Source organism: Gymnoscopelus microlampas (genome assembly GCF_963454915.1).
Source record: "Gymnoscopelus microlampas genome assembly, chromosome: 19".
Taxonomy (NCBI): Eukaryota; Metazoa; Chordata; class Actinopteri; order Myctophiformes; family Myctophidae; genus Gymnoscopelus; species Gymnoscopelus microlampas.
In genome coordinates, this window is record NC_139956.1 from 39,448,237 (window position 1) to 39,472,841 (window position 24,605).

The 24,605-nt window shown below is 43.6% G+C and overlaps 1 protein-coding gene across 1 annotated transcript in view; it reads left to right on the forward strand.

The window, feature by feature from the left end:
• Positions 1-24,605, forward strand: part of LOC311034696 (VPS10 domain-containing receptor SorCS2-like) — a 295,855-nt gene that overhangs the window by 218,310 nt on the left and 52,940 nt on the right. Inside the window, exons 6-8 of the mRNA XM_084042652.1 lie at positions 5,944-6,008; positions 11,642-11,760; positions 17,699-17,788. Coding sequence (XP_083898778.1) covers positions 5,944-6,008; positions 11,642-11,760; positions 17,699-17,788 — 274 coding nt within the window. The remainder of the gene's footprint in view (positions 1-5,943; positions 6,009-11,641; positions 11,761-17,698; positions 17,789-24,605) is intronic.

Below are 24,605 nucleotides of genomic sequence, written 5' to 3' on the forward strand. Positions count from 1 at the left end.
GGGCGAGGTTATAATGCCTAAACCTAACCTTAACCTCACAGAAAATATGCCTTAACCCATTGGTTCCCAAACCTTTTTGGTCGTGACCCAAAAGATTGTATGTCTTCCCGGGACCCAAACTAGTGAAAAATAGCCGATCTACAAGCTCACAACGCGTCGCATTGCGACACGTTTTGAGCTTAGATCGGCTATTGACTTTTTTATTTTGTTTCTAAATTTATATTCCACTATTTTTGCAACCCGATTTTTTTCACCCAGTGCCAATTGTCTAAGTAATCCTGGGCGCTACACTCCCTCTGCCAGCCTAGGGAGAGCCCAGAGCTGAGCTCATGCCTCCTTCAATGCATGAGAGCTAACAAGCCTTCTTATCACCTGACAGGGGGGAGTTTCCCCGGTAGGACGTAGCGCATGGAAGTAACACGTTATTCCAACCTGTTCCTATCCCCTCCATGAAAAAAAAAATATATATGTATGTATGTATGTATGTATGTATGTATGAATGTGTATATGTGTGTTTTAATACTAAGTATAAAAAAGGATATTTACTTGCGAGTCACGACCCATAAAAATGGGTCCGCGACCCACTGTTTGGGAACCACTGCCTTAACCTCAAAACCCCGCCCACCTGGGTGAAACATCTGGGAAAGAGAGAGTCCGTAACTCTGAGAGTTGTACAATACCATTTGTACAGTTGTTATGGTGGTCCTTGAAATTAAAAAGTTTCCGGTACCACAGCATTGGCAGGGTTATTGTGTGGATTAAATAGGCTCTCCCTCTATCCCTCCCTCTCGCGCCGCATCGCGACGCGTTGTGAGCTTGTAGATCTGCTATTTTCAAATAGCCCAAAAATATATAGTATGTATAATGTATGTTTAATATGTTTAGCAATAGTAATCTAAATCTACAAAGTAACTAGTAACTGAAGTTTTCATATAATTGTAGTGGAGTAAAAGTACAATATTTGGATCCGAAATGTAGTGGGGTAGAAGTAAAAGTACTGGAAATTGGAAATACTCCCGTAAAGTAAGAAAAATACCTTAAAATTGTACTTAAGTACAGCACTTGAGTACATGTACTTAGTTACTTTACACCATTGCCCTCTCCCTTCCTCCCTCTCTCTCCCTCTCGGTGCACCTCTGGCAACGAAAGGGTGCTGAAAATAGCGATTGGATGAGTCTGCGCCTCGATATACACACTGGTATAGTAGATCTGGTCCAGGCGGATGATATACTGCACCTCATGGCTTATATTAGAAATACACACCGCTCGCCTCCGGAAATCATCGATTCGACCCATGTGCTGCACACTGCCTCATGCACACCCAATGCACCTGCCCCGAAAATAGGAACCTACAGAGTTCAATGAACTCTCTGGGTTTCTGCAGTGTGTCCGCAGGAAAACACACAGCAGAAGTTTGTACTCTGTAGTGTTGACAGCACACTTAGTTTAAGTCATACAGTAGTCTTTTGAATACAATTCCATTTAGTTTTAGTCATATTTTAGTCATCTGAAATGTTTTAGTTTTGGTCTAGTTTTGGTTGACTAAATATCATAAGATTTTAGTCGCCTAATGTATTTTGGCAGGGCGCCGTGATGCCATCGTAATGGCTGATTTTACACTTGGTTGTGTCGTGGAGTTCTTGATCAATCGGCAATCGAGAAGGCACAATAGGAGTCGAGACAATATTCTAGGTGGTGGTTGTTATGCTTTATGTACATGATATCATGGTCAGAAGTACATTAACACTCATGCCAGTGGTACGGTAGTTCTGCCAAGAGCACACGGCAGAGATCATAGTTATACTGTAGCTGCCTGAAGGACAAACTGAACCATAACAAGATAAGCTGTACCAAAACAATAACTATTAGGCCTAGTGGAGACATCTAGGCTCTTAGAAGCTGTCAAATATCATAATGTATAGAAGTATTATAAGTGATGGTAACATATCAAGGTTAGATATAAGCAGCCATATAAGGTCTGCTTCAGTTGCATGCTGAAAATAGCCGATCTACAAGCTCACAACGCATAGCGCTGCGACGCGTTGTGAGCTTGTAGATCGGCTATTTTCAGGGCGCAACACCCGAGCGCAACCAAACATAGAATGACTTGTCTTTTAGTTCTACTGGATGTCTTCTCCACTAGTCCCTCACTAACATTTTAGTCCAGTTTGTATTTGTTGACGAAAAATATTTAGTCATAGTTTTAGTCATCATAACTTTAATAAAGTTTTTATTTAGTTTCCGTCAGTGAAAAAAGGAAGTCGACGAACATTTTCCGTCATAGTTTTAGTCGACCAAATCAACACTGTTATGAAGGCTTTTATGCTCTCCTATGAAACAGAACAGACATTCAATATGTCTCTTTCCTTCCTCATGGATTAAAGTTCTCAGTCGTTAAGACTGCTTTCAGTCATGTGGATTCCATAGAAGCCAGCATGTATTCTATATGAAAGCATGCAGCAAGAATAGCTTGTACAGTAGTTAGGCTATTTTCTGTTATTATTTTAAGATTAGAGCATTTGAAGTCAAACTAGCAATTAAGTTCAGAAGCATCTCCCATAAAATCCTAATAGTCTCGGATATTTCATATAAAAGCGAAGGTTAAGCCTCAATCTGTGATTTTGTTCACCTGGTTGGCAGTATAGAACAGCAGGAACAATACGAAAGCATTATGATTTTACATTAGTGTGTTTAATTGTGTAGGAATCAGTGCATCTGTGTACCTATGAAAGTGACCTTCACCTTGAGATCAACCTGTCCATCCAACTCCAGCACTCACTCTCTCTCTCTCTCTCTCTCTCTCTCTCTCTCTCTCTCTCTCTCTCTCTCTCTCTCTCTCTCTCTCTCTCTGTCTCTCTCTCGGGTGCATTTCTCCTTTCCGACATGTCGCCTTTCCGACGTTGACGAACCCTATACCTAACCCTAACCGCACGCGGAAGCCACTAGTCGGAGTGGTGAGATGTCGGAATGGAGAGTGAACACCCTCTCTCTCTCTGTCAGTAAACAAAGCATTCACATAAAAACAGTGGTGTAGCAGTAGAGGGCAGACCGGGAGAACAGATGGGATGAGTAATGGAGGAATGAAAAGAACAGAGTGAAAAACGGAAGAAAGGAACTGAGACGAGAGGAAGGAGAGAATAATGACCCGTCGTTAGCGTGCAATAATTGGTGTTTTAAACTCGTTTTGAAGCCAGAGAGATACACATAGAGAGAGAGTGAGTTAAAAAGGAGAGGGATGACAATAGTTAGTTGCTCTTAATTAATTTAAGACAAGGGGGTTTAAAAGAAAGAGGGTCTCTTGCAACATCATTGTCATTAATTCTCCGTGTTGTTTTTGTGGTCTCTCTTAATGTCCTCTCTCTCTCCTTTAATGTGGTCTTTGAAAACTGTGTATGCACGCATGTGTGTAGTCTCTCTCTCCAGACAGTCGATACCGTCTTATAAGTTATACATTATGTTGGGTTGAAAGAACATGAACTTCCTTTACGGGAGTGGCTCTGCCAAGAGCTCTATTCTTCTCTGGCCTTTTTTCTCATTCCTCTCCCTCTCCTCTTCCCCGCATATCCCTCATCCTCAGTCTTCTGCCACGGCCTGCTAACTGCTCATAAAGTCTCCCTAACGAGGTTTTAAATCTTCACTCCGTCTTTACCGTGACTGTGGAGGTTTGCACAGCTGCAGCACGCACCGCTAATCAGATGAACCCGTTTTAACCCATTAAGACCCGAGGACAATTCTACAAATGTCTTCTAAAATCCTAGCAGTTTTCTTTGGTTTACGTAAAAAAAAAAATATATATATATATATATATAGGCTACAGTATATTCAAAGATTTGCACAAATGTGTACGATTAAAACAATCTAATCTAAAAAGATCTAAAAAGATCTACAAGCTCATTGCGCTCCACGAAATGACACGCTACGAGCTTGTATATCTGATATAGAAACATACCAGATATAGAAAACTGTTTTGGAAGACATTTGTAGAATACCCAGAAGCAAAAAAAAAAATATATATAAACACATTAAAAGATTTGCACACATTTTCACGATTTATTTTCACAAAAACATTGCAGATCTACAAGCTCATAGCGCGGCACGAAGTGACGCGCTATGAGCTTGTAGATCTGCTATTTTTGAATAGCCAAAGAAAAAAAAATACACAAATGCTTTACCGGTTTAAAAGGGTTAATTTACACATACTGAAGGGCACGTAGACACTGCACCTCTGTGTGTATACGGAAGTGTATACCTGACATAAAAAAAACTCTTGGAAGTCTTTGCAAAGTTGTGCCGCGCGTGACTAGGTTTCATTGAGGTTGACATTTACGCGTCCATCACATTTTATTGCGTACCCCCAACTTCGTATGCAGATTTGGGACCGCGACCGTAACTGCAGATACCTCAGCTGATGCTAATAGAAAATTTGGGAAAAAATTATGCTTCGTCAGTCCCTGAATGTGCCCATCGTGTCCATGAGCGATTTCTGATCGATTGGTCAACCCGCTTAGGAGGAAATATTATTAGGACTTGTTTTCTTCTTTTTATATTTTCTTCATTTTATAGTAAAGAATGGGGGAAACTGTTGAGCCCTTCTTTGTCCTTTGTTTTCCGGGTTGACTGCAGGTGCGGTGATCTCAAAAACAAGGAAGACGGGCAGAAAAAGACTTGCTTGCTGCATTTAATTTTAAAGGGATAGTTCACCCCCAAAATGTTTTTTTCTCTATCGATTAGTCCCATGGAGTCTTCGATTAGTCCCATTGAGTCTTCGATTAGTCCCGAGGAGAAAGGGATAGTTCCCCCCCCCCCCCCCCCCCCCCAAATTGTTTTTTTCTATCGATTAGTCACCCCATGACTTGAAATCTTGGATATATTTATGTTTTTGTCGCATTCCTAAGCCAATAATTTGATGACCAGCAGCGGTTTCCGCTAGGAGACACATAGAGTCTTCTTTGTATCTCCTACCAGAACCGCTGGTAATCACATTATTGGCTTAGGAATGTGACAAAAACTAAAAAAATATCCATGAATTCAAGTCTCCATGGGGTGACTAATCCATAGATTTAGTTTTTGGGTGAACTATCCCTTTAAGGAAGACTCCTTAGACAGAGACTAAGAAGATAGTATTTATTTTATTTTGATATGCTCATAAAGTGCTCTGTGCTCATAGTGAGGGGTGCATAAAATTAGCTTCACTTTATAGTAGAATAGTAGTCAAGTCATGTCAAGAGAAGAGGTGATGTCGTTGAACTATCTAGCGTTTGTAATGTCTGTAATGCAGCTTAAATGCAGTTATAAGTCATCTTACATTGGAAGATGTGTCCTATTGCAGTAGGTAGTGAGAGTCATATGGGAGGGGTGAGGTGATTTTAAAGAGCCAGGGAGGTGACGAGGTGTTTCATCCAATCTGCCAGCTGCTCAAAGAGCCACCATCCAAGTCTCAACAGGAGCTGCAAGTCTGGCCGGAACAGCATCACACGACATGAACATTACATGACATAATACATGCCGCAATCTGAAGACTCACCTCTTCACACTCCACCTTAAGGCCGTAGCACTACTTGCCCCAGCTTTGACGACCTTGCAGGCTTATGAAAAGGCTAAAATGTAATGTAGACAGATGCCAGGTTCATTTGTAGACCTGGCATCCTATTATAGTGTGTGTAGTTTGCACAGATTATCAATGTTTTGATATTATACTGTTTAGACTGATGATAGGTTCTTGGTTTACCTATGATTCAAGAATACTATTTCTATGCATTTGATGAATTACCTCGTGTTTTACTTGCTTACTGTAAACCGCTCTGGATTAAGAGTGTCTGCTAAATCTCTCAAATTGTAAAGTGTGTGTGTGTGTGTGTGTGTGTGTGTGTGTGTGTGTGTGTGTGTGTGTGTGTGTGTGTGTGTGTGTGTGTGTGTGTGTGTGTGTGTGTGTGTGTGTTACAGGTCTGTGTTCGGTGTGGATGTGGACCCTGACCTCGTGCACATGGAAATACAGGACACGAGTGGAGGTACAGTAACGCTGCATTGCATCTTTAGTTGGTTTACCGTTTGTTTTAAAGCTCTTGCAAGTTTGTTGAGACAAAAACAAAGTAACTTGGGGAGATTCAGGCATCGTGTTGTTCTAAAGTTCTGTTCTTGTCCTTGTTGTGGAATACTAGATGTTTCTGTTAGTGTACACTCAAAGGGGGCCGTCTTATTGAACGAGTACACTGGAATGTGTGCTCTGCATTTAACTAGAGTTGTATACTCTATATCGACCGATACGCAAGTTATTGGTATCGGAATGGGTATCGCGAAGGAAAAAATCACACCCAGTGTGAAGTGAGTGGTGCCTTTGGTGTGTGTGTCACAAAGCCAGCCTGTGTGTGTATGTGTGTGCGCATGTCTTTAAGTGGTCCATGTGTTGCACTGTCTCCTATTTGTGTTTAATTAGTGTAACTGGTTGCATCTTTGTGTTGCAATCAGCTGCAGCTGTTGTTGCCGTGCTCATACATACATACAGACCCACACACTCGGTCACTTGATGGAGTGGTTGGCACCAGAGCATGTGAGCGGAGCGAGGCGATTTTGACGTGAGCGCGGAGCTGATTTCTAAAAACGTTGGAGCGCTACTCGGAGCGAGGACCGCTTGCCGCTCCAAGCCGCCCCGGCAGGGGCCATGCACCGAATGTTTGAGCATGCCCGGTCGCACGGACTCAGAGACACACAGACATCCAGCAGTGCACAGCGCACCGCTGCGCACGTCCTTGATCAAGATTTCATTAGAATTTGTACTTTCTTTTTCTTTTAATTTTTTTACTGTTGAGTGGCCCGGTTTGAGCGGAGCATGGAGCGAGAGGTGCGCAAATCAACGTGAGCGACGGGGAGCGGGGGTGGTCAACGTGAGTGAATAGCGAGCGTGAAACCAGCCCCCCTGGAGCGCCGTGCGGCATTTCCACCCGCTCCGCTCACATGCTCTTGTTGGTACCACGCAAAAACGGTATCGGTACATCTCTGCATTTAGCCCACCTTAACTATTAGGAGCAGTGGGCAACAGGGAGGGGTCAGGGGATCGAACCCGGGTACTGCCTAATGATTCAGTCATGGTTCAGTCTAATTTCAGTTTCGATAGGCTGTGTAGTCTGAAATGATGCATAATTCAGGTTCATTTCAGGTTTAATAGACAGTACAATATGAAAATGAGTCATGATTCAGTGTCATTTCAACTTTAATAGACGGTACAGTATAAATGAGTCATGATTCCGTCTGTTTATGTGCGGAGTCAACAAGGCCTCCTGGCTACAAAACGTTGAATTAGTTTGTGAACAAATCAGATGATTTGTACAGTTCCAGCGTGTCTGTTCCACCTCAGTGAAGTTAACCCATTCAATCCGGGAACGCGTCTGTGTCATTTTAGATTTCTTTGGCTATTCAAAAATAGTAGATCTACAAGCTCATAGCGCGGCACCGAGTGTAGATCTGCTATTTTTGAAAAATCTTCTTTGCAAATCTTTCAATATATATTTTCAAGCAAACATCTTTAACTCAAATCTTTGCTTCTGGGGGGGTCCCTGGAACAAATTTTAGCTCTAAAAATATATATATATATTCAAAGATTTGCAAAAAAAAATCCACGTTTTTTCAAAGAAATGTCAGATCTACAAGCATATATATAAGCTATGAGCTTGTATATCTGCTATTTTTGGAATAGCCAAAGAAATCTTAACATGATGCGTTCCCGCTCTCAATGGATTAAACCTCCTCTCATCACCTCAATCCATCTATCCATTCTTCTCTCCTTTTCCCTCTGTGTGTGTGTGTGTGTGTGTGTGTGTGTGTGTGTGTGTGTGTGTGTGTGTGTGTGTGTGTGTGTGTGTGTGTGCGTGTGCATGTGCGTGTGTGTGTGAGGAGAAACAAAACGATGCGGTCCACAATGTGATATGCTGTTTCCATGCTGTGTGTTGTTCTGGGCTGAACCAAGAGAGGCAGCCTGTCCGGGACGGCTGCCCAGGAGCCCAGAGCTCTTCCTGGGACTATAGGAAGCACCACATGGTCCCTCATCAGTGTTGCCAGATTTTGCGAGAGAAATAAGAAACCGGGTCAACGAAAACAAGCCCAAAAGAAGCGACTATAATAGGCCACAGGAGCACTTTAAACCTATACGTATGCATCGGCCATTTGAAAATAGCCGATCTACAAGCTCACAACGCGTCGCATCGCGACGCGTTGTGAGCTTGTAGATCTCCTATTTTCAAACACATCTTGAAAGAAAAAGCGAAACGTATTGAATATATATTTATGAACACAAATCTGGTATGGCAACAACTCTCAGAGGGAGGAGGAGGTACAGGGAGAAAAGGATGGGGCCAAGAATTGAGCCCTGCGGGACTACACATGGGAGAGGGGCAGAGGACGATGTGGAGTCACCTAGGGCTACAGTGAACGATCTGTCGGACAGATAGGACCTGAACCAATCTAACGCAGTGCCTCCGATTCCCACACAGCACTCTAAACGTGAGAGGAGAGCGTTGTGTCGTAAAGTGTCGAATGCAGCTGTGAGGTCTAAAGGCACAAGGATCGGGGTAGCACAAACTCCACATCTCTGCCCGTGACAGGTATCAGCCAGCTGTCAGCCGGATCCAGTGATCGCCAGGTTGCAGAGCGGCCACACAAAGCCGACCCCTCCACCGAAAAAGCCGCGGTGAGAACGCCTCGATCCAGGGGACAACGCCAATTAGGCTTTCAGTTTAGCCAGGCGGCCACTGCGTTTACCGCAGCGTCTGTAGCGTCTTTTGCGGGGGAGAAAAGTGTCAGCATGAAGCAGATGAGGCGGTATGCCTGAAAGCAGCGGCGGGAGGGGATGCGGTCCTCCCAGGTTAAACCCATGGAGTTAAAAATCATAGAGAGGGCACCGGATATCCCCTCCCATCCACTTGCATTGAGTAGTTCACCCAGCGTATGGGCCGAAATCACCCTTTCTTCCGGGTTGTGAAATTTGATGGGCGAGGCCTATTTGGGGCTTCTGCGACGCGCTTCGGTGGCGCGTTTTGCGTCACCGAGGTGCGCAGCCCTGTGCACAAGCTTGTGCGCAAGCTCGTGAGTCGAGCCCATTGACCGTGATTGGTTTTCGCTCGTTCATGTACAGTGGCCCCAACTGCAGTACCTATGAATGGCCAGCATGTGCAATGCGCTTCAATGCAACCACTGGGTTCTGGCGGCTTGGTTAAACCTCACCAAAGGAGCGGTGGCAAGTTGGATATTCAGCAATGCTGGGCGATCATAAACTAGTACAGAATCAATGTTTCCAATGACAAGTGTCAGGAACTACACAAACACAAACACAAACACAGCTGAGAGGGACAGACGGTGGGCCACACACACACACACTGGCGCCATCTCCCACAATGCAGCAGTCTCACCAATAATGTACAAGAAACTTTACAGAAAAACAACAGACATGGCAACACTGTCGCTCATCCTCATTCCTTTTCGTTTCCATACCCAGACAGAGAGGCGAGGGGTTGGGCAGGACTCAGCGACCAAGCATGCCGAGCCAATCTGTTCCCTCTCTGTGCCCCTTGTCACATGTGTCATTGTCAAGGTTAAGCGACGGCACCAGAAAGGGGCACGGAGGCATTAGACCTCGATGGGGAAGGGGGGAGAACAGGCCACGGTCTGTCCCAGGACCTCGACCCGGGTGTCTGTGCCCAGGGGTGGGGGGGGGGGGGGGCAGCAAACAGGGACCAGGAGTGGGGAGGGGCCGGAGGGCGGAAGAGGTAAAGGGTGGCATCAGTTGATGGATGGGGAGGCCTATGGGGGTCAGTAGGTACTCGTTCCATTTGGGAGGTTGATTTGTGGGAAAACATACAGTACTGTGGATATGCATGGACACACACACACACACACACACGCACGCACGCACGCGTGCGCACGCACACACAAACAAACACACACCTTTCTCTCTTAGGATCGATCCAATCTCTCTGAAAATGCAAGTCTATGCAAAGACAACGTTGACCATAACTGTGTTTGCTTAGCAAACAATTCACATTCAACCTTTGTTTGTTTCACAATTAATTAGTTTGAGGTGGTTCTTTTTCAGACCACCTCGGGCATGCATGCGTGTGCACACAGACGGGGTGTGTGTGTGTGTGTGTGTGTGTGTGTGTGTGTGTGTGTGTGTGTGTGTGTCGCAAGCTGTAATTGGACACTTAGCCAATCTAATAGCCTTTTAAGGAGTTGTTTGCCGTTTGCTGCTTTGATTAAATGTTGGATAATTCAATAAATGATCAGCTCCCTTTGTTATAGCGCCACACACTCGTTTTAAAGTGGAGGGAGTCACATGGCAGGAAGCAGAAGGAAGAGAGCATTGTTGTGGGGTCTCACCTTGGAGCTTTGTAGGCAGAATGTCCTGCTGTGTTTGCTTGCGTTCGTCTTTCTCTCTGTGAATCAGTGTTGATTTTGACAGCACATCTTGATTTAGGTATTTTGAATACAATTAAATTTTTGGCATATTTTAGCAATCTGAAAAGTTAAAAAGTTAGTTTTAGTCTAGTTTTAGTTGACTAAATATCATAAGATTTGTATGGATTGTGTAAAATGTAAAATGTATTTTGGCGGTATTTTGGTGTCTTATGGCTGATTTTACACTTGGTTGCATGCTGAAAATAGCCGATCTACAAGCTTGTAGATCTGCTATTTTCAGAGCACTCAACCAAACATAATATGACTTGTCTTTTAGGATCTCTTCTCCACTAGTCCCTCGATCCCTAATATTTTAGTCCAGTTTCTATTTGACAAAATTGTCAATATATTTAGTTTTAGTTTTCATTTACTTTTTATTTAGTTTTTGTCAGTGAAAAAAGGCAGTCGACGAACATTTTTCATCATAGTTTTAGTCGACAAAATCAACACTGCTGTGAATGTGTGTGCTTGGCTTGCATTGTGTGCACCACCTCCACAAAGTAGAATACTAACACCAGTTACTTGTGTGTGGATATAAGCCTCTGTGTAAAGCACACAGGCACTTTTCTCCATGGCTCCATTTTCCAGAGGAGAAAAGCTGCTGAATTTCTGTGTTGTGATGTTGCTGATGCAGCAGCTGGCCTCAGTGAAAGTCAATACAGAGTTAGTTAGCCTATAGCAACAGGTGCTAACCTCCCCGGTGGCCAGGAACAATAATAGAGGAGAGCTGTCAAATCTGATAAATGTAAAGCTCTGACTCAGTTCTTCTTTTTAACTTGTTCTCTATGTCTGTCTGTCTGTCTGTCTGTCTGTCTGTCTGTCTGTCTGTCTGTCTGTCTGTCTGTCTGTCTGTCTGACTCGTAGCTCTCGCTCATTCAAATGTGTCTGTGATAAAGTTTACAAGTAAAAGTATCAATACAGCAATGCCTCTGAGATGTAGTGGAGTTGAAATGAAAGCATAGAAGATTGGAAATACTATATTTGACTTAAGTACATTACTTGAGTACATGCACTTAGTTACACCACTGGTTGTCTGTCTGTCTGTCTGTCTGTCTGTCTGTCTGTCTGTCTGTCTGTCTCTCTCTCTTTTAGCTCTCTGTCATTCTAAACGTTCTTGTCTTTTTGTTGACAACGATGCAACTCAGTGAATGATGGAACTCTCTGTTCTTCTGTCCCCCGGTGACGTTTGTCCCTGCAGGCTTCCTGTACGTGACCTGCCTCGTCCAGAATTGCTCAGACAGGATGGTGACGGCTCAGTTCCTGGGCAAGATCGACCACAACTCCCTCTCTGTCCAGGATGACTACATCATGGTCAAGGTAACGCACGCACGTACAGTACATACCTGCTGCTACGGTATGTGGATCTACCGATGTGTTGGCACTATTTTGCACCTTATGTCTAACCCAAGGAACCAGCATCCGCCTTTGAAATTGAGTCTATATAGGAAGTGACAGTTCATATGAATGGCCTGTACGTTCGCTGTTTACCCCTGCTGGTGTCAGAAGAAATAACTCTCAATGCAAGTGGGTGGGTTTTTGCCGAACTTTAGACTTGATTTTATTACCTTAATAAACATCGTCATACATACTATAAGCTTCCAGTCGCTAGTTTAAATGCATACAGCTACAGAGGTGTAACTCCCTCCAAGCACAGTCAGACACAAGTGGTTTCCTTGCTACTGATTTATTGAAGGTGACTTCAAATCCCTCCAATCCACCGTGAAAACTAAAACAATAAACATAAAATAAGCATGTTACATTAACATAGAAGACCTCATGCACAGCATGTAAACTAGACATTTACCAGAGTAAAATACAGACAGTACAAACAAACAAACAAACAAATACCTCGTTGGCTGCATGCTACACATAAAGGGAGTACTCTTCAGTCTTCAGGTCCTTACTTATAACCCTTTCTTATGACTTCAGACGGTAACCTTTCTTATAACTTTAACTTAAGTTTAGACAGTCTCTTGTGCCCAGCATGACACAGAGCTTCTGCACCTTACTGCTTGCTGCTGCTGCTGCTGCTGCTTAATGACAAAAACCTGTGAACCCCATTCACATGAGAGCAGACCAACGAGACACAGAACGTGACTTTGACACTTCAAAATAAAAGCATTACAACAACTTCACAAATAACCATGAAATAATGTACACATACACATTAACTTAAATACAGCCTTATTATGAACTTGGTCTTAGTCTTAGAGAAATAAAACAAATTATTAACTTATAAACGATGACAGCAGTTACAAGAGGATAATGGAAAACAAAGTTAACATGACCTTCTTTACCTCAATATGACGATATTACCATAGAAAATGATGTATTTAAATCAAACAAATTTTCTTCTGGTGTAACTATATAACAGCTGAGAATGTGCCTTAGAAATAGAACCAAGTAAACTGCATATGTGTTTCAACTGATGTATAGTTTATCAAGTAATTAATATATTATAATATGACAAGTTCCACAGAAGGTTGGACACATCCACTGAGACACAAAATTGTCCATATCCATTTTTTAAATTATAGTTGTTGCAGACTCACTGCTTATTCTACATCATGACGTCATAATGCAATGACATCACACTGTCATCACAGCCGTGCAAGTGTCCTTTAAAAGTAGATGTCAATTAAACAAAACATAATTTAGCAGTATTTAGCGTGATAACTACCACTATCAATTGATACCGGGTAATTATTGTAGTTTGTGACACTGTTTGACGGTGGTGCTGGTGTGTGTAATGTTACGCTGGACGGTACATCTGAGAGGTGGACCAAAGAGATACCAGAGATACCATGCTGCTGTCACAGTAAGACACAAGGTGTACTGCTTTGGAGGGGAAAAGAACAAAAGTGATCAGATTGAAGTGAACATCTTCAACACAGTGTCTTTACTCTGGATGAGGTTGCCTCCCGTGACAGCTAGAAGAGGAGAACGCCCCTTTGAGGTTCCCACCTGGCGCCGGGACCACACAGCTGTATGCATAGAAGATATCTACATGTGGGACGTGCTTTATGCATTTGATGTCGACACTCATAGATGGATGAAGCCCAGGGTTACTGGAACTGTTCCAGAGGGGAGGAGCTACCACTCAGCCTGTGTCTTGGAGAAGGTCATGTATGTCCATGGAGGAATCACCAGGCTGACTGGATACACTAATGACATCTACAAGTTGGACACCACCACCATAGTCTGGTCTTTAATTAACACCAGAGGCACACCACCACCTGTTTCATCATTTTACTCTGCCACCATCATCGGGACAAAGATGTTTGTATTTGGGGGCTGTGGGGTCAGAGTGTTTGACACAGAGACCAACAGCTGGCTGAGCACACCTTCCGCACAGCCTCTCCCAGAACCACGCTATGATCATTCAGCCTTTGCCTACAATGGAGAGATGTACATATATGGTGGCTATTACATAGGCCAGTACTTCAATGATCTGTGGAAATTCAACCCATTGACCTTCTCCTGGAAAAAGGTTGAACTCAAGGGAAACAGCCCTTCTCTGAGGTATATGTGCTGTTGCATAGTGGGAGATCGTATCATCCTCTTTGGAGGATACAATGATAACAGACTCAAACTCTCTGATGATCTTTGCATCTTATATTTAAGTCCAACACTGAAGACACCATGCAAGCTAGTAGTTATTCAGTACGGTGTGGAGCAGTCAGAACTCCCACACAACATCAGGTGGGAATTGGCAGCCATGGCTAATAAACCAGAGGTGGAAAAAGTACTCAACTCTTTACTTAAGTAAAAGTATCAATACACTAATATTGAAATACCCCGTTAAGTAAAAGTCCGGAATTCAACATTTACTTGAGTAAAAGAACAAAGGTATTGGTAAATACTCCAGTAAAGTATAAGAGCTCGTCAAAACCGGATGCACCGCGGTGGGATCGAACCCCTAGACTCCGCCGCGATGGTGGGCAGGTACTTACCATTTTTTTTTTCTTTTCCTAATCCAGTGGTTCTCAACCGGTGGGTAGGGACCCCCAGGGGGTCTCAAACAGTAATCAACAAACTATACTATAAAAACATTGAGCCTGTAGATCAGCTATTTTCACTATTTAGCTGTGGAACCGAGTCAAACTAAATGTAATGCCTCAACTCAATTCCAAGTGCTTGTCAGAGTGGGGTGGTCGCCAGTTCAAATATGATTATGTTGGGTGTCTTATGGTGTCTTATAAACCCATGAGGGTTGGGCACTTTGTGTGCAGGACATGAAAATAGTGAATACAAAATTAGCAATATGTTTATTTTGATATGGCGATGAATAGGCTCGAGTGAAAGCGTTTTTATTACGAAAAGTTAAATAACTAGACTAAGTTGTAAAATGTGTGGACTACATCAATAGCACAAGTGAAGCTGCGCAGTTCAAATGTCTCTTTGACACAAGGACAATTTACGTAATGGGTTTGGAAATATCAAGATGATGGACCACTGCACAAATGATCTCTGACTTAATTTTAAATTTAAGTACAAACTTCATTTCACCATGTTCTGTAAATGTCACTGCTGTCCATTCTGCATGTCATGTTGACATTTACATGTAAAATAAGCAACTCTATTCGTGTCCTCATGTGTGTGAATGAGTTTCTCTCACTTTCATGTTGTTATTCAAGCAGAGCCATTGAAACACGTTCAGTTCCTATAGAAACTTAATGTACATGATTGCTCCAAATTCCTCCAGAACAATACAACCTGGTGTAGTGAATGCAAAAATGTTATGTTTTCCTGCGGTACAAGGTTTGTTATTGTCTTCCAAGTGGTCTTATATGTATTTAACTTACATTGTACAAATAAAACGTACAAAGCATGAACAACCTCTGAGATGAAACAGAAATAATCTAATCTACAAAATCCAGGCAAAATTTCTTCTGGTGTAACTATATAACAGCTGAGAATGTGCCTTAGAAATAGAACCAAGTAAACTCCATCTGTGTTTCAACTGATGTATAGTTTATCAAGTAATTAATATATTATTATAATATGACAAGTTCCACAGAAGGTTGGGCACATCCACTGAGACACAAAATTGTCCATATCCATTTTTTAAATTATAGTTGTTGCAGACTCACTGCTTATTCTACATCATGACGTCATAATGCAATGACATCACACTGTCATCACAGCCGTGCAATTGTCCTTTAAAAGTAGATGTCAATTAAACAAAACATAATTTAGCAGTATTCAGCGTGATAACTACCACTATCAATTGATACCGGGTAATTATTGTAGTTTGTGACACTGTTTGACGGTGGTGCGGGTGTGTGTAATGGTACGCTGGACGGTACATCTGAGATGTGGACCAAAGAGATACCATGCTGCTGTCACAGTAAGACACAAGGTGTACTGCTTTGGAGGGGAAAAGAACAAAAGTGATCAGATTGAAGTGAACATCTTCAACACAGTGTCTTTACTCTGGATGAGGTTGCCTCCCGTGACAGCTAGAAGAGGAGAACGCCCCTTTGAGGTTCCCACCTGGCGCCGGGACCACACAGCTGTATGCATAGAAGATATCTACATGTGGGGAGGGACTCTTTACTGCAACGTGCTTTATGCATTTGATGTCGACACTCATAGATGGTTGAAGCCCAGGGTTACTGGAACTGTTCCAGAGGCGAGGAGCAACCACTCAGCCTGTGTCTTGGAGAAGGTCATGTATGTCCATGGAGGAATCACCAGGCGGACTGGATACACTAATGATATCTACAAGTTGGACACCACCACCATGGTCTGGTCTTTAATTAACACCAGAGGCACACCACCACCTGTTTCAACATTTTACGCCACCATCATCGGGACAAAGATGTTTGTATTTGGGGGCTGTGGGGTCAGAGTGTTTGACACAGAGACCAACAGCTGGCTGAGCACACCTTACGCACAGCCTCTCCCAGAACCACGCTATCATGATCATCCAGCCTTTGCCTACAATGGAGAGATGTACATATATGGTGGCTATAACACAGTCCAGTACTTCAATGGTCTGTGGAAATTCAACCCATTGACCTTCTCCTGGAAAAAGGTTGAACTCAAGGGAAACAGCCCTTCTCTGAGGTATATGTGCTGTTGCATGGTGGGAGATCGTATCATCCTCTTTGGAGGATACAATGATAACAAACTCAAACTCTCTGACGATCTTTACATCTTAGATTTGAGTCCAACTCTGAAGACACTATGCAAGCTAGCAGTTATTCAGTACGGTGTGGAGCAGTCAGAACTCCCACACAACATCAGGTGGGAATTGGCAGCCATGGCTTATAAACCAGGGGTGGAAAAAGTACTCAACTCTTTACTTAAGTAAAAGTATCAATACACTAATATTGAAATACCCCGTTAAGTAAAAGTCCGGAATTCAACATTTACTTGAGAAAAAGAACAAAGGTATTGGTAAATACTCCAGTAAAGTAAAAGAGCTCGACAAAACCGGATGCACCGCGGTGGGATCGAACCCCTAGACTCCGCCGCGATGGTGGGCAGGTACTTACCACTTCTTTTTTTGTTTTCCTAATCCAGTGGTTCTCAACCGGTGGGTAGGGACCACCAGGGGGTCTCAAACTAATCAACAAACTATACTATAAAAACATTGAGCCTGTAGATCAGCTATTTTCACTATTTATCTGTGGAACCGAGTCAAACTAAATGTAATGCCTCAACTCCTACAATTCCAAGTGCTTGTCAGAGTGGGGGTGCGCCAGTTCAAATATGATTATGTTGGGTGTCTTATGGTGTCTTATAAACCCATGAGGGTTGGGCACTTTGTGTGCAGGACATGAAAATATTGAATATAAAATTTGCAATATGTTTATTTTGATATGGCGATGAATTGGATCTGCTTTTAGGTACTCAAATGAAGAGATTGAGATTGTACAAATGGAACCATAACATGGACCCTCAAAGTTAACACATAAGCTGCCATGGACGCAGATCTGCGTCCTATTAAATAAAACCGTGGGCTGCCAGAATAATCTAGAACGCAGATCTGCGTCCTATTGTTTAATTTGGTTAATAAGGGGATTTACGGACTCTGACGCGTGCACGCTCAGCATGGGGGCAGCATGTGTCAGCCATTACCCACAATGTACAGTATGTGTAGGAGGAGGGTTTGTGCTGAGGAAACAGCAGCAGCTCACTGATAGATCCTTGAATGTATTTTCTCTGCTTACGCATCTCGATTAAATCCCCCCTCTCTCTTTCTCTCTCTCTTATCTTTCTACGTGTGTTTTCTCCATTCCCACAGGTGACCACAGGGAACCGCACCAAGCACTACGTGTCCTATCGACGTGGCGAGTTTGTCCAGATGAAGTTCCCCAAGTACGCCCTTCCCAAGGTAATTCCTTAAAGTCGCAGTGGAATGACATTTCCGGTCATTGTATTTTGGAGTTTCAGTCTGATACGGCCTCGCAACCAATCAGAAGGTCCCACCCCTTCAGGCTATGGAAAGCTGGAATCTCACCCACTGCAGCGATGTGCAGCAGAGGACTAGTGTGTGTAGCCTAGGTGCTCATCCAGGCTCTTGTCATCTCCCGCCTGGACTACTGCAACTCCCTCCTTGCTGGTGCTCCGGCATCAGCCATCAGACCTCTGGAGCTTGTTCAGAAAGCTGCGGCTCGTCTGGTGTTCAACCGCCCCAAGTTCTCCCACACAACTATCCTTCTCCGTTCTCTGCACTGGCTCCCCGTAGCAGCTCGCATTCAGTTTAAAACCCTGGTGCTAGCCTATAGAGCAGTGAAAGGAACAGCTCCTTCTTACCTCCGGGTTTTGGTCAATGCCCACACCCCTGCCCGACCACTCCGGTCTGCCACCTCGGGGCGACTGACTCCCTCGCCACTCAACGGTCCTTCTGGTCGATCGACACGGTCACGACTTTTTTCTGTTCTGGCCCCACAGTGGTGGAATGAACTTCCCACTGATGTCAGGACAGCAGAGTCACTGCCCATCTTTCGCCGCAGGCTGAAAACCCACCTCTTCAGGAAACACTATCCTTCCTCTTTGCCTGGCCTACTTGTTGTTAACTAGTTGTACGAACTCTTGTTTTATTTTTGTATTGTTTTATTGGATCTTGTTTAGTCGATACACTTATTTGTTTTAGCTCGTGCTCATTTGATTTTGCCATTTTTTGTCTCATCTGTTTAAGAAAGTAGGTAGCTGATATATTGCACTTTTACCTTAGCGCTAGGTATACTCTTGGTTGCTTGTTTTTGCAGGAAATGTACTTAAAACTTCTGGTGATTAGTAGTTTTCGTTCCCTACCTATGTTGAATACACTTATTGTAAGTCGCTTTGGATAAAAGCGTCTGCTAAATGACCGTAATGTAATGTAATGTAATGTAGCCTGCAGGCGCACGGCTGCCCAAGGGAGAGAGAGACGGCCAATATCCAAAATATCATGTTTTCTGTTACATATTTGGGTAACCGTCTTCCACGCCGACATCTCGCCACTCCGACTAGTGGCTTCCGCGTGCGGTTAGGGTTAGGGTGAGGGTTAGGTATAGGGTTCGTTAACGTCGGAAAGGCGACATGTCGGAAAGCCGCCATGTAACCACATATTTGAATGTGCTGATTACATTTAGAATAAGCAACCCACCGTCTGGACGTCATCTTCTTGACTGAGATTCAAAATGGACTAGTTCTGTAATTAAAATCAGGTGTGTTTGGAGGGACTTGCAAGCTATGGGACTCAAACAGGTGAATGAAATCAAGATTCATTTATATTCATAAGAGATCTATGTCATGATCACGCAGTAGCCTATGTTTGCGTTCACAGGAAGTAATTAAGATTGGCCTTTTAGGTAGGGTTGCCACCCGTCCCTTAAAATACGGAATTGTCCCGTAATTGGAAACTAAAAGACGCGTCCCGTATTGAACTGATACGGGACGCACTTTGTCCCGTATCTTAAGGTCGGGGAATCCATTTTAATGACAGGGCGATGATGTGCTGTCCTGTGTCTCTTTGCTGTGTTGCTGGGAGAGTGGGAGCTCAGCGAGTCAGTGTTGCCAAGTATAGTGAGAGAAATGAGCCAGCCGACCTATACAAAAACAAGCCAAAAACAAGCAAAAAACAAGCCAAATTTTTTCCAAAAGTTTAAGCAGTTACCAATTTTGTTATTTTGAGGAGCGCTCGAATCGGTTTACTCCAACGTTGCGTGTGTGAGGCTCGTGAGGCGCTCCTCCAAAGCAGGACACTATGGGAGAGCGAGTGCCCGCTGGGCGAGCCGTCGACTTCCTCTGCGTGCAAATGAGCGCCAACTCTGTGCATCTCACAGCTAATCACAGCAGCTAGAGGCAGGGGTTTTGAAGGGCAACTGGTTCGGGAATTGCTTACACACGACACAAACCGAGGAGTTTATGTACATACAGTATTTAAAGAAGGAGAGGTCACAGTAAACATCTTAAGTTTGATGGAATGCATTTTTCTACGTGAGTGCTGCGACTTCTTTTCCATTGGGTCTTACGAGCGGTCAGGCTATTTTGTAACCTGCCTGAGTGATATCAATGTGACGTGGTCTGGTAAGGGGTATATTACACTCCAACAAGTGAGGCTATTGGCTTAACACTCAAAACACTTCATGATTGTATTACATTTCACATAGCAGCCAATGAGTACAAATCCAATCCAATTACTGAATATACTGAACAATGCAAACCGGCTTTGTCAAATAAATTTCCATCATCAGTTTTATTTGAGCTTATTTGATATTATTGTTGTCATTTTACCCATTATACCGTGACTATTTTGGGTCAGTTTAATTGATTCACTAGACAAAATACCGTTTTCATTTCAAGTGACACTAGTTTAAAGAAGCAACGTGGGTCTATAGTCATGAAAGTTGGTGTAGCAAACCCACTGCAGACATACACATTGTTCTGAGTATCTCTGTACAGAGGTTTTTCTTCAGAAGATACGTGCACCGCCTGTTTTTCATCATAAACTATGGCAGAGGAATCAGTGTGGTAACTGTGCGCCATGTGAATATGCACATATCCACTCCCATTCAGCGACATCAGGACAGATTTCAACAAAGTAGCAGATGACACATTGGTCTACGAAACATGTGACACAGAAACCTCTGTAACCCATATTCTGGGCCTTGGTCCAGTGTCCTAGACCAATGAAATATTAACGACTACACTGACATCCATGTAAAGTCACATACTGTACATACATGCGCATGCTGCTTGCATGAATTACGCTCTCTTTCCAGATGTCATAATTGATCTTGTGTGACGAGAGGAGTCTCTCTTGTAGCACAGAGCCAGTGTTGCCAGATCTTGCGAGAGAAATAAGCAACCATGCAAGTTTATGAAAACAAGCCCAAAAGAAGTGACTATTATTGCAGACATGAGCACCTATATCCATCGGATATTTGAAAATAGCTGATCTACAAAATATTTTAGATGGGGGGGGTCGGTGGACAAATACATATTAATATGGGGGGTTTCCTTGACATGAAAATGTTTCAGAACCACTGGTTTAAACAACATTAGGAAACAAGCCCAAATAAGCAACTACACTTTAGAAATGACCCCCCAAAAAAACGCAACCCGCATCTACCAATATTTACGAGCAACTTTACAGAAAAACAAGCTCAAAGTCACTTATAACAAGCAGACATGGCAACACTGCACAGAGCATGCTCGCGGGTGTCCAGTTGGCTCCTCTTTGATGCAGAGCAGTAACAATTATTGCATCAAAAGTAATCAACAAACTATACTATAAAAGCTGGTCATACATTGGACAAATTGTCAAATAATATAAGAAAGACGCAAACATTTTGAAAATAGCAGATCTACAAGCTCACAACACCTCATGTTGCGAGGCGTTGTGAACTTGTAGATCTGCTATTTTCACAACATTTATCTGTGGAACCGAGTCAAACAAAATGTAATGCCTCAACTCCTACAATTCCAAGTGCTTATCAAGGTGGGGGGTCCCCAGTTCAAATATGATAATTTTGGGGGGTGACGGCCTGAAAAGGTTGAGAACCACTGAGCTGGAGGAGGACAGGACTGCCAGAAGACAACAACAAAGACTCAGGATGAATTAGTGTGTGTGTGTGTGTGTGTGTGTGTGTGTGTGTGTGTGTGTGTGTGTGTGTGTGTGTGTGTGTGTGTGTGTGTGTGTGTGTGTGTGTGTGTGTGTGTGTGTGTGTGTGTGTGTGTGTGTGTGTGTGTGTGTGTGTGTGTGTGTGTGTGTGTTATTATTATTAATGTTTTTACTATCATTTGTATCCCTCGATTTTGTAACCCTTTTTTCACCCGGTGCCAATTTGCATGAGAGCCAACTGACCTTCTTGTCACCTGACAGGGGGGAGTTTCGCTGGTAGGACGTAGCGCGTGGAAGGAACACGTTATTCCAACCAGTTCCCTTCCCCTCCATCAGGCGCCCCGGCTGACCAGGGGGAGGCAGTATAGTGACCAGAATTGCTACATGTTTTTGTGAGGGTATTGGGCCCCATGGGAGCTTGTTAACCAGTCTTCTCTACTCCTCCAGCTCTGTTGAAAAATAAACACCTACTGTAGCTCAAGTGCTGTACACCGCAAAATCGAACCACATAGATAGAACACAAACAAACCAGTCCCCTCAGGGCACTCGTTCTCCAACTTGTTTACTTTCAAAGACCTCCACAAGTTACAGACCTGTAAGGGCCCATTTGAACCGCCTCAAGGAACCGGGTTGAAGATGGATGGATGGAAATAGATTGTGTGATCATAGATATGTCTGTATATACAGTAAACATATTGTCTCTGCATGTGTGCTTAAGTTTATACACTCACTGGTGCATCTAACCCGCAACACATACTACATATATTAGTAGAATATTTTCTCCTGTTTATACAGTATGCGACTCTGCCATTGTACTCGATGCAGGATGGCGTTTTAGCCACAAAGCGCCACACCACAGGTGGGTGGATGGCTTACTATGAAACTGCAAAGCCAGCTATAGAGTGGAAAATGGTACTCTTCCCCAGTGCCAACTCCTACTCCTCTTCCTAACCACTTCGGATTGAACAGAGCTTGTCATCCATAAAGTACAGTCTGGACTGGTACAGGAGAGGGAGACAGATGGGGGGTAGTGCAGCAGGAGATGTGGGGAAAGGTAAATGCAAAAGGAAAGTGGCTCTCAGATTTACTCAGACAAGACTTTATCAGTCCCCACGGCTGTTGCTTCCACGGAATCCACGCGCTACGTCCTACTGGGGAAACTCCCCCCCTGTCAGGTGATAAGGAGCGGTCTGCTAACTCCTCATTCGTTGAAGGAAGCATGAGCTCGGTTTGAGGCTCTCCCCAGGCTGGCAGAGGGAGAGTAGCGCCCAGGAGTACAAACGAAGGCATTGGCACTGGGTGGAAAAATAGGGTTACAAAATTGTGGGGGGAAAAAAAGGCTACTAAAACATAATTCTACATAATATTGTGCTAATTGTTTATGAAACACAACGCTGTTGTGTGGGGGTGCTCCTTTCACACGGTTTCACAAATCGCAGATTAGGATGTGTGATTTTATTTTGCTTTAATCCACGGCAAACACTTATGGAGAGCTGGGAATCGCAGGCATATGGGGACGATGCACACACACAGGAGGGCTTACACGTGCGCACACAAACAAACACACACACACACACACACACACACACACACACACACACACACACACACACACACACACACACACACACACACACACACACACACCAGGCACTCGCCTACATAACACCAGCCTCCCTCCACCCGATCGATCTTCATGTATGTCCACTGACTCAATGGGTTTAGCCCTTAAATTGGGAGATAATTTTCTATTTGACATTGTTTTGTCAGCTTTGAGAGCTAAGCCTGATTAAACACAAAGTTCCCTGCATCCGCCTGCTTTAGTATTGATGAAGAGTGACTCAGCTGGGAGGCATCTCAGTGCATGGGGTCTGGCTTTCAAAATCACCATGCCCCACTTTCTCTTTACCACCCATACAAACCACTAGATTCTCACTGCCACACCACAGTCGGGCTATGAGCTTTACCACGCGTATACCGACCACTAGCATCTCAGTAACGTAGCCTGACTGTGAGTTTCACACATACTAACCACCACTTACGACCGTAGCTTGAGCTGATTCCATTAGAATCCAAGTGTGCATTGTTTTGTTTTCACAGTATTTGTGTAGCACTTTTCAAAAGTGCTAGTCCTTCACAATAACAAGGAGACAATACATAGATAAAAACATGGTAAATACATTAAAATGAGGAGGAATGAGGATGCGTGTCTGAAGCCTGTCCTGGACAGGGGTCTCCAGACGTAAAAACAGATGATGATGACGTGTTCTATAAAAAAATACACAAATATATATTTTTTAACAAATCTTAACAAATCTAGGCTTGGTGGGTGCCCCGGTGACACCCCCCCCCCCCCCCTTCATAGCCTCATGGCGCCCTAGGCATGCCTACTCTGCCTAATGGAAGGGCCGCCTCTGTTTGGAGCAAGACCCGACCTGGCCTTGTATGTAATGAGAAAAAATAAATGCTGTTTGCGTGGCTGCCAAAAATATTATTAGTTGTATTGACCCTCACAAAAACTGCATAATTGAAAAGGTCTTTCAAGAACTGGAACATTGGTGCAACATCTTTCAATACCATTCGCAGCACTGACAATAAATCCATTATAATTGGTCAATTGGACTCATTTTTCAGAGCACAAAGGCGAGAGTGTCAATGAGTTGAGGCATTCGCTCGTTGGCCGCGTTCCACGCTGCTCTGACGGCTTTATCTCCAAAAAGTTATGTTAATGTAATAAGTAGGCCTAACACTCACAGAGAAAAGTGCTGAGTCGGGCCCCGGCCGTGCCACACCACCACACAGCATTTTCATTGAGTGATGAAGTCATTTGCGTTGGGGACTCATGGGTTGTGACACGCACATCAAACGAGCCTCCCGAACCGCCAAAAGCAGTTTTCTCCTCTCCTCTCCTCTCCCTTCATCTCTTTAATTTCTCCTTTCTTCTCTCCCCCACCAGGCCCGCTGACAAGATTTTTGGGTGGGGGACAAGATTTTCGAAATTGGGGCCCCCCCTCGATGCGTGCACGCGAAGTGCATATTTTTTTATTGATGTTTTAATTAATATTTATTTTATTAATTCTTTTTCTTATTTTTACCCTCA